Here is a 12778-nt window from a genome sequence, read left to right as displayed (position 1 = left end):
AGCCGAAGCCTCCATGCACACTTTCGAAACTGGTGCTAGATGTACCCACATGGCCATTGAGATCTCCTCCTATGAAGAGCTTCTCGCCAACTGGCACACTACTAACCATGTCCTCCAGGCCTTCCCAGAACTCCCTCTTTGAGTTCTCATTAAGGCCTACTTGAGGAGCATATGCGCTGATAACATTGAGAACCAAGTCCCCAATGACCAGTTTGACTAGGATGATTCTATCTCCTAGCCTCTTTGATTCTTCCTCGACTAGCTTCCTTACCCTTCGCACCCGCCGAGGAAGATGCAAAGACCCTTGCTCATTTTCCACTACACCCGGGCGCCGATGTAGCGCGCCACTAAGGATGCGACAACCCGATCCTTGCTCACTTATCACCGACTCCAGATCAAGAGACGGCGCGTCACTTAAGGGGTGACGGCCCGACCCTTGCTCATTTAACACCATACCCGGGTTCCGATATGGCGCGTCGCTAAGAGGGTTACGCCCCAACGATTTTCTTTGTGGTTTCATCTCCATAAGATTTGGCTGGTTTTTACGTTGGTTTGTCGGACCTAACACAACCCTCCTCCTTTACCGGGCTTGGGACCGGCTATGTTGAAACGACTCAAGGATACAACCCAAATGAAAATTCCTAGACGCACTATAGCGTTTGGAGTGAGCCGATGAAGGTATATGTTAAACCTTTTCAAAACTGCAACTACCGTCTTATGCAAAGGAAATCTAAGCCCAGCCTTCAGAAAACTTCGAAACACAACAACTTCGTCCTCTCTTGGCTTCGACAATAATCATCACCTCCTAGCCGCACCCAATCAACATTGTCACTATAACCAAAGCGGTTAAGTACCTCAATATGTCCTTTGATCTTAGATTTGCCGAAGTTCACATGGCTTGGCTTCGTAGGACGAATGGTAGTGCTATCCTCTTCAATGTCAAGGGCAATGTTGTCACTATCCTCGGACGGATTCACAGCTCCGGCTTCAGCCTGAGCGGCAGCAGCCTCTATTGTTGAAACTAACTTCTCAACCTTCGTCTCTTGGACGCTTGATGAAGGTGCCAAAGGCACATCAGCACCAGACTGCTCTCTTGCCATTTCCTATTGAAAAAGTGAAACTTTTAGCTAGCTAAGACTGGTTTGGAGGTGGAAAAGCAATCGAAGTAAGCTTCGAAGGCCTCTGGCCCGAGCAACAGCACGCGCAAAAGCATCAAATGTCGTGCTAACATCGTCGGGTGCCGCTCCCTTTTATACGCGTAGATTTTTTGAATTTAACTGTTGTACTCACTAAGATTTGGGCCCTACCAGTCAGGGTATTCATAACGAGCTTCGGGAAGGTATTTTTCGTACCTTCGGCACAAGGCGTCACATTTATGATTTTTGTGGTCTAAGCTCGTTATGAAGCAACGAACTCATCCCGCAAGGGCTACTGTTGGGGGCCTGCCTTGCCAAAGGTCCTTAAAACACCTGTATTTCAGTATAATAAAGTGTGTTTCAGGTTAATAATAAAGGCTGTTTGAAGCTGGCTTTAGGCCGAATCAACACATACAAAAGCTTCGTCTGTACGCAGAAACGGTGGGAGGAGCCGAAGCCATTAGTTTCGGCATGAAGAAAAGCTTTGAGCGCAAGCTGACGAAGGAAAAGAAGTCCAAGACTGGCGCGACAAGGAAGATAGGGAAAAGACGACAATATCCCTACATCATTTGTAAACAATTAGGGCTGGACGAAATGCTCGCGTCTCATCGGCTGGCTCGGTTCGTGGTCAGCTCGGCTCGGATCGACTCGTTTGAATTTTTTCACGAGCTGAGCTAGCATTCTAGCTCGGTTCGTTAACGAGCCAGCTCGCGAGCTAAACGGGCTATCACATTTCAGCAAAACAAAACTATATGCATATCATTTACGCAACAATTGATGAATATATTATATGTATGTGTGGTGTCTATGACCTATGAGTTAAACTAATGATTGATGCATTATGTCTATGTGTTAAAATGGTCTATGCGAATATAAGTGTGGGTTAAACTGTTGAACATGTGCGTGAATAGTGAATTGATGAGTGATGAGTTGTGTTAATTTGGTGTTATATTCATGTGGTCTGTGAAACTATGAGTATAATTACTATTTTCTGTTGTTAAATTAGTTTGAAATTAACTAGAAATTAATTATTATACACATTATTTTTTCTGCTCTGGAGCGCGAGCTAAACGAGCCAGCTCTAGGTCGTAAACGAGCCGAGCTGAGCTGACTCTGTGGCTCGCTTTCTTAACAAGACGAGCCGAGCCAGCTCGTTAGCTTAACGAGCCAGCTCGAGCTTGAACGAGCCGACCCGAGCTGGCTCGATATCCAGCCCTATAAACAATGAGTGTAAAGCCTTATGGGGGACACTATTGTAATTTTGTATATAGACGGTTCATCTTCTCTATAAATAGATGAACAATGACCTGCATAAAGTACCTTTTGAGGGACCATTACTTCGTCTTGCTTAGCCTACGAAGAACCTTCGTGCCATCCTATGTGCAGGAGACTGTTGTGAACTGCGATGCACTCGCAAGATAGTCCCGGTACTCACCCCTCCCGTAGGAGGCCCTAGGAGTAAACCAGATCTATTCTTCCTCCCTTTTTCTTTACTAACACCCTACCCCTCCTTATATAGAGAGGTACCCTAAGTTAATAGCTAAGCAACATAACAAACCCTATTTGGCCGGTACTGTTCACGCGCTACAGTGGCCGCGGCTAACCTAACCATAATGACATAGCTAATGGGCTTAAGGCCCATAACAGAGACGAAGGTATGTTTGTACATTCATTTATCAGGAGAGATTAAATAAAATGGTAAGACATATGAGATGAGTTAGATATGAAGTCCCACTTTGTCGCTTTCATGTTATTTCATTATGTTTCTCACTAAAAACCTTCGTCCTTCATTCTAACACTTCGAAGAAGTGTTAAATCAAAAGGACGAAGATCTTTATATCTAACTTGTGTTGCCTTGATTTTCGATACCTTCAGGGGAATTGAAATCAAGTACCAACAATACACTTAACAAAAAACATTTTACAGGACTTAACGAAAACATTGTACATTCCTTTTATTGATTTTAAATCGAGGACTCTTGCTGTCTTGGCATCTAACCAAGACTTACTGCGAACTACAAAAAGATGTATTGTTGTAAGTAAAATGTGTATGCACATATCCTGTTGCGAGTTGTAACTATGCCTAGTGGACCATCTGTCAAGGAAATCTGCAGCACATAGAACAATCGATATCCATGAGACGTCAGTTTATGTGCTTTACAAGTTCATATTTTAGTTAGTCATGTATGTTTTTTCTCTTATGCAGCCATTTTGCAGACTCCTGCTGGTCATAACAAAAGACCTCCAAAGCATGGCTACGAGCGAACAAAGATCAACCGTAAGATGATCTATATTGTTTTGTTGCTTTACTTAATGTTATACCATGCACTATTCATTAGGGTTGAACTTTTTAGCTTTTCAGCTTGCTTTGCACTGACTTTTCATGAAACAAGCATGTTCAGAAAAGTTTGAACACCAAAAGTTCTCAAGTATACTTTTTTGTTTAATATATTTATGTTTCAATGGCAGACATTGCACATTGCTGTTATTTTGATATACTTGCAGTATTACATTAACTATTTGTCACTTCATAGTTTTCATGAAACTTAAATTTTTTTTTCGAAAACGCGCAGGAGAGCTGCGCCCCTTTTTATATATTAAGAAGATAGGAAAAAGGTCTAAAATAGACCAAATAACAGCAGGCCTCCTCACGGGGGCCAGAAAATAGCATACAAAAAAGAACTGTGCATCCACTCTAACAGTCACAACCATGGTTTTTAAAGCGGTAAGGCGCTCCAAGGCGTTGGACCACCGCCTAGACGCCTAGGCGGCGCCTAGGCGACGCCTAGGCGAGGTAGGCGGGCAAGGCGCCTAGGCGTCAGACCACCGCCCGGACGCCTAGGCGTCGCCTAGGCGACGCCTAGGCGACGCCTTAAAAACAGTGGTCACAACTAGTCAAACAGTAAATAAATGTGCATTTACTTTGGATCTAGAAACTTTTACATCATGACCAACCATTCCTTATTCTAGAACTTGTGAGTTTTTTTCTTGCACCATGCAAAGAACTGTGTGTCCTTTCATTAAGAAAGAAAAAGAGGTACCCCTCTAGGGGATCAGAAGCCCCAAGAGTAAAACAATATTAATAGATTTAGTTGTGTGAGCTAAGGCCCTTGTACTTAGTCACCCTCATGGGCTTAGGGTTAGGTGTGATATATAGGCTAGCGTCATTTGCCGCCGTCCCATTTAGATGAGATCTGGACTCGAGTCCCCTAGGATAGGGACTCTCCTATCCTGTATATATATGTACATGTACCCCTACTCTAAATCCATCTACAATTGCCCTACTTTCATGGTGTCATTGTTGAAGTGTATAAGTGGATCGCCTACCTTCTCCTAATAGCTTAAGCTTTTGGGTTGTACTGTTTAGTGCATCCACTCTAACAGTCACCATAGTTCTTAAGGCGGTAAGGCGAGACAAGGCGTTGGGCCACCGCCTGGACGCCTAGGCGACGCCTAGGCGCTTACTAAGGCGAGCAAGGCGACGCCTTACCAATTAAACAAAAGACAGAACAACAACATATATGAGGAAGAAAAAGAAAAAGGGAGAAAGAAAAAAAAGAAGGAAGGGGTAGAAGGAGATGGCCCAGCCCACCAGGCAGGCAGGCAGCCCATATATCCTCCGGTTAGGGTTGCTGAGTTGCTCCCATCTCACTGCCGCCGCTCGTCCACAACCATGCATCGCTGCTCCTGCTCCCCCAAGCTCGGCGGCGCTCCCCTGAGTCTCAGCGGCGGCGCTTCCCCGAGCTCTGCACCGCCGCTCCGCCGAGCTCTGCACCGCCGCTCCCCCGAGCTCTGCGCCGCCGCTCGCCCGAGCTCGGCACTCCCTGCGCCGCCGCTCCCCCGAGCTCGGCACTCCCTGCGCCGCCGCTCCCCCGAGCTCGGCACTCCCTGCGCCGCCGCTCCCTCGATCCCGCTCCCCAAAGTCGTCTCTGCTAGGCTTCTTCCCCCTCCCCTCTTGCCGACTCTTGGCTAGGCGACGGGGACGCCTAGACTTTTTGGCCGCCTGGACGCCTAGGCGTCGCCTAGGCGACGCCTAGGCGACGCCTTTGAAACCATGACAGTCACAAGTTTGGGATCTTCCCTGATTTCTCTTCCACCCTCCTTCCAGCCGCCTCTAGCGCTGCTCCCCAGCGCCACTGCTTTCCCTTGCTGTTGTGGTGCGCACCTCCTCCCTAGTCTACGCACCGCCGTCGCCTCCTGCGCACGTGCACTGCTGCCGTGACAGGCACGGAGAAATCTTCCGTTGAGCTTGAAGCCATTGTCGTTGAGGCAGCGTGCCATGCCAGGCGAAGCTCACGATGCTGTTATCGTTGTGGCCAACTAGGCTGATCTGGATGCTATCACTGCGATCAAGGAGTGCGACATTGCCATTGTTCGTGCGAACGACGCTATCGCGCGGCAGGCTGCCTTCGGCGACTAGACTGTTGGTGATGGCCCCAAGGATGCCGACAACTTCAATGACTCCTTCCCCTGATCAGGGCGCCTTCCTCAACCTCCATGCCCAGTCGGTTGCTGTCCAGCACATCCGCTCGCTCATAATCGTTGTCCTCTACATCGATTCCGACAACTACACCCACTGTCGTGAGTAGATGCTGCTCACTCTTGGCAAGTACTCCCTCAACGACCACATCCTCTCTGCCTCAACGCCACCCTCCCCTAACTAGACTTGCATGGATTGCGTGGTCAAGTCGTGGATCTACGACACTCTCCACCGACCTCGTCGACACAGTGATGGAGCACAGTTGCAACGCCTTCTCGGCCTGGCTTGCCATTGAATCCCATTTCCTTGGCAAACGGGAGCACCGCGCGCTCCTTGACGCGCGGTTCCGGACCTTTGTCCAGGGCGACCTTTCCATCACCGACTACTGTCGTCGTCTCAAGGGCATGGCTGATGCCCTCGGTGACCTCGTTCATCCGGTCACTGATCGCACCCTCGTCCTTAACGTCATCCGCGGCCTAGAAGAAGATCATTCATGGCTAAGATAACAATGGCACCTTTACAGCTCCTTGCTGCTCCTATCCTCCCCAAGCGGTCAAGGGGTGCCACAAAACATGGTACTGCGCTACGACGGAGCCGACATGTTGCAGGGGCAGGGGTGGAATTTAACATGCAGGATCTGGAGAACAGAGCCACAAAACAAGTAATGCGGACTCTGAGAGTCATCACAGAGAATGCAAGCATCAACCAGCAAGCTGTTAAGGATTATGAGAATCTTTTTCAGCATCCCTTAACTCAAAGTCATGTTGAAGCGTTAGCGGCTCTCTTTGGATGGGAGACTCCGGGGAATCTCTTCCCGTAGTGTGTTTTTCTTTCTGGGTTGTAATTTATAATTGTTGTAATGGATCCTAGCAAAATTATATGTTGGAATGTGAGAGGTTTAAATTCAGCTGATCGTCAAAATTCAGTCCGGAATCTAGTTCTGTCCTCTAAAGCTGATGTGGTCTGTCTCCAGGAAACTAAAATGACTGTCATTTCTACAAGAACCATTCTTGCAGCCTTGGGTTCGGATTTCTGCCAGTTCTCCTTTCTACCATCTTGTGGTGCTAGTGGTGGTGTGCTGGTTGCTTGGAAGCGACATCTGGGAGTGACTGGGTTGTCTAGGATTGACAGATACAGCATTTCAATCCAATTCTGCAATGCGCATAATCGCTGCTGGTGGTTAACTTGTGTTTATGGTCCTCAAAGTAACAGTGATAAGATGTTGTTTCTTCAAGAACTGAGAGACGTCAGGGCTGCTTGCACTGGACCCTGGTTGATTGCTGGTGACTTCAATCTCATCTACAGGGCTTCAGATAAAAATAATTCAAATATTAACAGAGCTATGATGGGGAGATTTAGAAAGTTGGTTGAGGACTTGAGTCTCAATGAGGTTCCACTTTTTGGGCGTAAATACACGTGGTCAAATCAGCAAGACAGTCCTGTTCTTGTTAAGCTTGACAGGGTCCTCTGTTCAGTGGAGTGGGAAGACATTTTTCCAAATGTCCTTCTTCAAAGTGCTGCCTCTGAAGGCTCCGACCATTGCCCCCTGCTGCTTGGCATTAGAGATAATAAAATGGGTAAAAGACGTTTCTGTTTTGAAGCTTTTTGGCCCAAATTGGAAGGATTCCAGGATGTCATCCAGGAGGTTTGGGATTCTGTGGCAGCTGTAAACTGCCCTTTCATGACTCTGAATTTGAAACTAAAAGCCACAGCTAGGAAGCTGCAATCTTGGAGTGGGAAGCATGTGGGACATGTGAGGACTCAGTTGGCTTTGGCAAAGGAAATTCTGCATAGACTAGAAATAGCGCAGGACTGCAGAGCTTTATCCTTGGCTGAAATCTGGTTAAGTAATTTGCTGAAAAAGCACTCCCTGTTTTTATCTTCACTTCAACGGACCATTGCTAGATCGAGATCGAGGATCTCTTGGCTTAAAGAGGGGGATGCTAATACCAAACTCTTTCATATGCACTCTCGACATCGAAAAAGGAGGAATTTTGTTGCACAACTGGTGAATGGAGACCAGATTCTCACTAGTCATGATGATAAAGCAGTTTTGGTGGACAATTTCTACGCCAGACTAATTGGTGAATGTGGGGATAGGGAGCAGACTATTAATCTGGAGGCGTTGCACATGCCAACTTTCAATCTTGCACACCTTGATGAGCCTGTTACAGAGCTTGAACTTTGGAATACAATTAAGAGTTTACCTAATGACAAGGCCCCAGGTCCCGATGGTTTCACTGGGCGCTTCTATAAATCTTGTTGGAACATTATCAAGATGGATCTTATGGCTGTAGTTGCTGCGGTTTGGAACAGGAAGTTTGACAATTTTTGCTTGCTGAACTCGGCCTACATTACTTTAATCCCAAAGCATGATGGGGCTGTGCATGTCAAAGACTTTAGGCCAATCAGTTTGGTGCATAGTGCTGCAAAGTTGATCACAAAATTATTGGCCAATCGGTTAAGTCAAAAGCTGAATGATATGGTGTCTCCAATCCAGAGTGCCTTCATTAAGGGACGTTTCATTCAGGATAATTTTATGTTGGTCCAACAAACGGCTAGACTTTTCCATCAACAGAAAAGGCCACGTCTTCTCCTCAAGCTTGATATTACTAAAGCTTTTGATTCGGTTTCTTGGCCTTTCCTCATCGAAGTTATGAAGTATCTTGGCTTTGGACAAATTTGGAGGGACATCATTTGTGGGCTTCTTTCCTCCTCTAGCACTCAGGTGCTTTTGAATGGCATTCCAGGAGGACATATTGAATATAGAAGAGGGCTCCGACAAGGGGATCCTCTCTCCCCCATGCTCTTTATTCTAGTTATGGATGTTCTTGGTCTACTGTTTTGTAAAGCTGAACACGCTGGTCTGCTCTTGGATCTTTCCCCCAGAAGACCTCTGCATCGGGTTTCTATGTATGCAGATGATGTGGCACTCTTCTTACACCCTTCGGCAGCGGATATTGCTATAACTCTAGATATTTTACATCTATTTGGGGAAGCTTCAGGTCTCCGCAACAACGAACAAAAGTCTAATGTTTATCCCATTCAGTGTGGGGGTGTGGAGCTGGAAATGGTTCAGGATCTTCTCCCTTGTGGCATCTCGACCTTTCCGTGTAAATACCTGGGGCTGCCTCTGTCCCTGAAAAATCTCACCAAGGATCAGGTGCAGCCTATTGTGGATAGAATTGCTGATCAGCTGCCAGGCTGGAAAGCAGATTTGATGACAAGAGCAGGCCGTAAAGTGCAAGTTCAGCATGTGCTTACCGGAATGCTTATTTATCTTGCTATGGCAGTAAATATTCCGTCTTGGGCTATTAAGGCCATTGATAAAATTAGAAGAAGTTTCCTTTGGAGAGGGCGCAAGGAGGCCAGAGGTGGTCACTGCCTGGTGGCCTGGGGCAGAGTCTGTAGACCCCTACAGCTGGGCGGTCTTGGCATTTCTAGTCTTAAAGAACTTATCTGGGCCCTGCGCATGAGATGGCTTTGGCTCCAAAAGACTGAGCCTAACCGACCTTGGTGCAGCCTTCCTATCCAGGTTCCGGATAAAGCAAGGGCTTTCTTCTCGATGGTGTTGACTTCAAAGGTTGGTAATGGGGCTAATACTTTGTTCTGGACTGATAAATGGATTCATGGGCAGAAAATTGCAGATTTGGTTCCTAGATTATTTGATATCATTCCGAAAAAAATCACTAACAGAAGGACGGTTCAGGAAGCATTGACAGATAGAAGATGGATTGCTGATATCACAGGATCACTCTCGGTGGGAGTATTATTGGATTATCTTCATCTTTGGAATTTAATTTCAGATTTTGAGCTGCTGCCAGATATAGAAGATAAACATACTTTTAGTATTGCTGCAAATGGGACTTATTCTGCTAAGGCTGCATATGATGGGTTGTTCATCGGGGCTGTGCATTTCGGTCACTATGAAAGAGTTTGGAAAACTTGGGCCCCCTCTAAATGCCACTTCTTCCTCTGGTTATCGGTGCTAAATAAATGCTGGACAACAGATAGGTTGGCAAAGAGAGGACTTGATCATCCGGAGAAGTGTCCGCTTTGTGACCAAGAGTCTGAATCTTTGGATCATATTTTGGTTTCTTGTGTTTTTGCGAGAGAATTCTGGTTCCGGCTGAAGGTTGATGTGCATTTTCAGACTACAAAATCTGGCTCCTACACCTAGTACGGTGTCTTTTACGGGTTGGTGGGAGATGATAGACAATGGCTCCGGAGATATGATTATGAAGGGTGTCAACTCCCTTATTGCCTTGGGAGCCTGGATTATTTGGAATCATCGGAATCAAATTGTCTTTGATGGAATCTCCCCTAGTGTTTCTGCAGCTCTTTGTCAGGCAAGGGAGGAACAACAGTTGTGGGAAATGGCAGGAGCTAAGGGTCTCTCCTTTCTTGCCGCAACCATCAGGGGCACCTAGCTGCCTGGTTTATCGCTGATGGGCTGGTTTTGTTTTTCAGGATCTGTTTGTTCTTTTTTTGTTTTTTTCTCTTCTTTTTTCTTTGGTTTTTTTATCCCCTCCGGGGAGGTCTTTTGTACTTTGGTCTATTTTGGACCCTCTTTTCCTTCTACTTAATATAATGATGTGCAGTTCTCCTGCGCTTTCGAGAAAAAAAAACGTCATCCGCGGCCTCAACGAATGCTTTGCCAACATTGGTCTTCACCTTTGACGTGGGCGCCTTTCCCCACCTTTTTCGATGCTTGCTCTGAGCTCCTTCTTGAAGTGCTCAGGCCATCAGGGCACCTCCATTGACCCCTACTGCCCTTGCGGCCTCTATCATTCCGCCTGCTCCCGCTAGTGCGCCCTTGGTCTTCGGGGCCTGACCTCTGGCTTCCTCTCGTAGTCTTGTGTGCTTTGTGGAGCGTCGGGGGGCTCAGGCCTAGGGCCTTTAGGTCCCGTAGGTCATGAGTGGGACTCAGGCCTAGGACTCGACTCGTCGGTCGTGGGTGGGAGGCGGACTGGCTCCTTCCTACACCGCGGCTCGGTGCTGGGCGCAGTTAATGTGGCGTGCGTAGTATTGATGGTGAGAGCAGCCCTAGGGCCAGATGTGGAATCCACTCGAGTGGCTCTCTGGCGGTTCGTCTGATCTCCTTGCCAGGCTTCGCCTCGTCCGACCTCTGGCGCGGTGCATAGGGGTCATCTGGGTGCAGATTCACATAGGCGAGCTTCTCCCTATCTTATCTCTCACTCGTGGTCTCGTGGGGGCCCGGGGATCCGATCCCCGACACTCGGGATATGGATCGCCGACGTGGGGAAAGGAGGCGCTGGGGTGGCAGCTACACCCGCGGGAGGCTAGGGAGGCGTAGGCCGAGCGCCGATGGCCGGGTGTAGGGGGATGCCGCCGACCGCAACCGAGAAGGGGAGGTCTGTCACCGGAGGAGGAGGTGCGGCAGCGGCCGTAATCGCAATCGTCCGCGCGATGGCTGCAGCGGTGGTTGGTGCAGTGGACGTTCGTGCCGCTTGCGTGGGGAGGGAGGCGAGCACATGAAAAGGAGAAAGGGAGGGAGGCAGTCGTGGACGCCGAGAAGGTGCGGGCGGACGCGGTGACGATCGCTCTGGGAGATGCAGGGGAAGGAGAGGGAGGGGTTGCCGGAGGACTGCTCCATGACGGTGGCGATGGCCGGGGGTGCGCCGACGGCTAGAGTGCCTGGTGGTTAGGGAATGTAGAGGCTTGATACCATGTTGGAATAGAAAACCCTAACCAGAGTTGATAGTGCATTAATATAATAGAGTTAGGTGGGTCTGAGGCCCATTACAATAGAGGCATTACAATAGAGCATACAGTTACGCTAACAGTATCAAATGCCTTTGAAATCTCTAGCTTCAAAAGGATGTATGGTTCTTTACTTTTATGTAGGGTCTGAGCAAGCTGCTGCACAAGTAAGAAATTGTTGTGAATATTCCTCCTAACAAAGGCGCTCTGGTTGTTAGACCAGCTTAGGCAGCAGGGTGCCAAGCGATAAGCAAAAATCTTGGTTACCAACTTTGCAAAGCTTGAGTTTTAGGACTTGAGCTTTACAAGATGAGTTTACAGCTTGGACTTGATCAGATCCCATCTGAGGAAAAGGATCTCCAGTTTTGGCACTTGAATTATCACCATTGTCGAATAGCCACCCTAAAATCAAAGTATTTAATTTCTTCTGTGACTGCTAAAAGGTTGAAATAACTTTTCTAAAAGAAAATTGCTTGTCCATGGGAGACCCCTGGGCATTTTTTAGTTTATAAGTTAGCAAATTACATCCTGATTGGTGATTGGCTAGGAAAACTAGCTAAATCAGTTTCCAGGGAGGTAACCACAAATTGCTGAGTCCTGGATTTGAGCACAGGTGGCCTTCCTCTCAACTGGGAAGTACTTTCTAATTTCCTTTTCAGATGTAGATGTAATATTTCCAAGAAGTACAACCCTTTTCCTTTTTTCCTTGCACCAAACCTTTTGTAACTTTGTTCCCAGATACCGGGTTCTCGGTCTTGTTAGAAGTATATTACTAAACAATCTATCTGCCTACACTGCATTGTTCAGCAGATGCTGGATTAGATAAAATGTGATTTTAACAAGTACTCCCTATGTTCCAGTTTATTAGGTGGTAGTGCATTTTTGAGAAAGGGCAGATTGTTAGGCGGCATACATAGCAAGGCATTGCATTATAAATTCCTGTGGAAGAAACACAGCCGTTTTATCCGACCCGATCCAACAAGTGAATGCAATGCACCAGATCAGTGTGGCACCTGGCGTGAATTAAATCTTGCTCACACTCTGGTGTGTGTACTCTTAGCGCCTTTAAATTGGGTGTGGAGGGAGTGTATATGGGTGCAAAAATAACATAGCTTTGTACAAGTAAACAAACATGGTTGGACATCACTTTTACCTAAGATTTTTATTGAGGACTAACTGTCTCTGCTTCTTACATCCTAGACTGAAAATTTTCCATTAGATGTCCACATTGCCTTGGAATGTATTGATTGTGCTATCTCTTTCAGCATCAACATGGGAAATAAGGACTTTGTATACATCAGGATCATCGAGTCCAAAATGTGTTGTTACTCTTATGTTGGAGATTGCTCCAAGTTTTTGGGGCAGATGGAAGAGAAGGCACTCAAATTTTGACAAAAGCATCCCTTTTGCTTTGCTCAGCCAAGTAGCAGGTTGGTTAC

The 12778-nt window shown here is 47.1% G+C and overlaps 1 protein-coding gene across 8 annotated transcripts in view; it reads left to right on the top strand.

Annotated features, from left to right (window-relative positions):
• LOC100502200 (Protein ENHANCED DISEASE RESISTANCE 2) overlaps positions 1-12778 on the top strand; it is a 77768-nt gene that overhangs the window by 48515 nt on the left and 16475 nt on the right. For 5 of the 8 annotated variants that reach the window (XM_023300303.2, XM_023300302.2, XM_020539207.2 and 2 more), the window contains 2 exons: positions 3342-3413; positions 12605-12769. In XM_023300303.2, coding sequence (XP_023156071.1) covers positions 3342-3413; positions 12605-12769 — 237 coding nt within the window. The other 3 variants (XR_002262640.2, XR_004850240.1, XM_023300304.2) reach the window with 2 other exon arrangements.

The sequence above is a fragment of the Zea mays genome, chromosome 1, assembly GCF_902167145.1.
Source record: "Zea mays cultivar B73 chromosome 1, Zm-B73-REFERENCE-NAM-5.0, whole genome shotgun sequence".
Classification (NCBI taxonomy): domain Eukaryota; kingdom Viridiplantae; phylum Streptophyta; class Magnoliopsida; order Poales; family Poaceae; genus Zea; species Zea mays.
The sequence above is the reverse complement of the archived record's forward strand: the minus strand, read 5'-3'. Positions and strand labels throughout refer to the sequence as shown.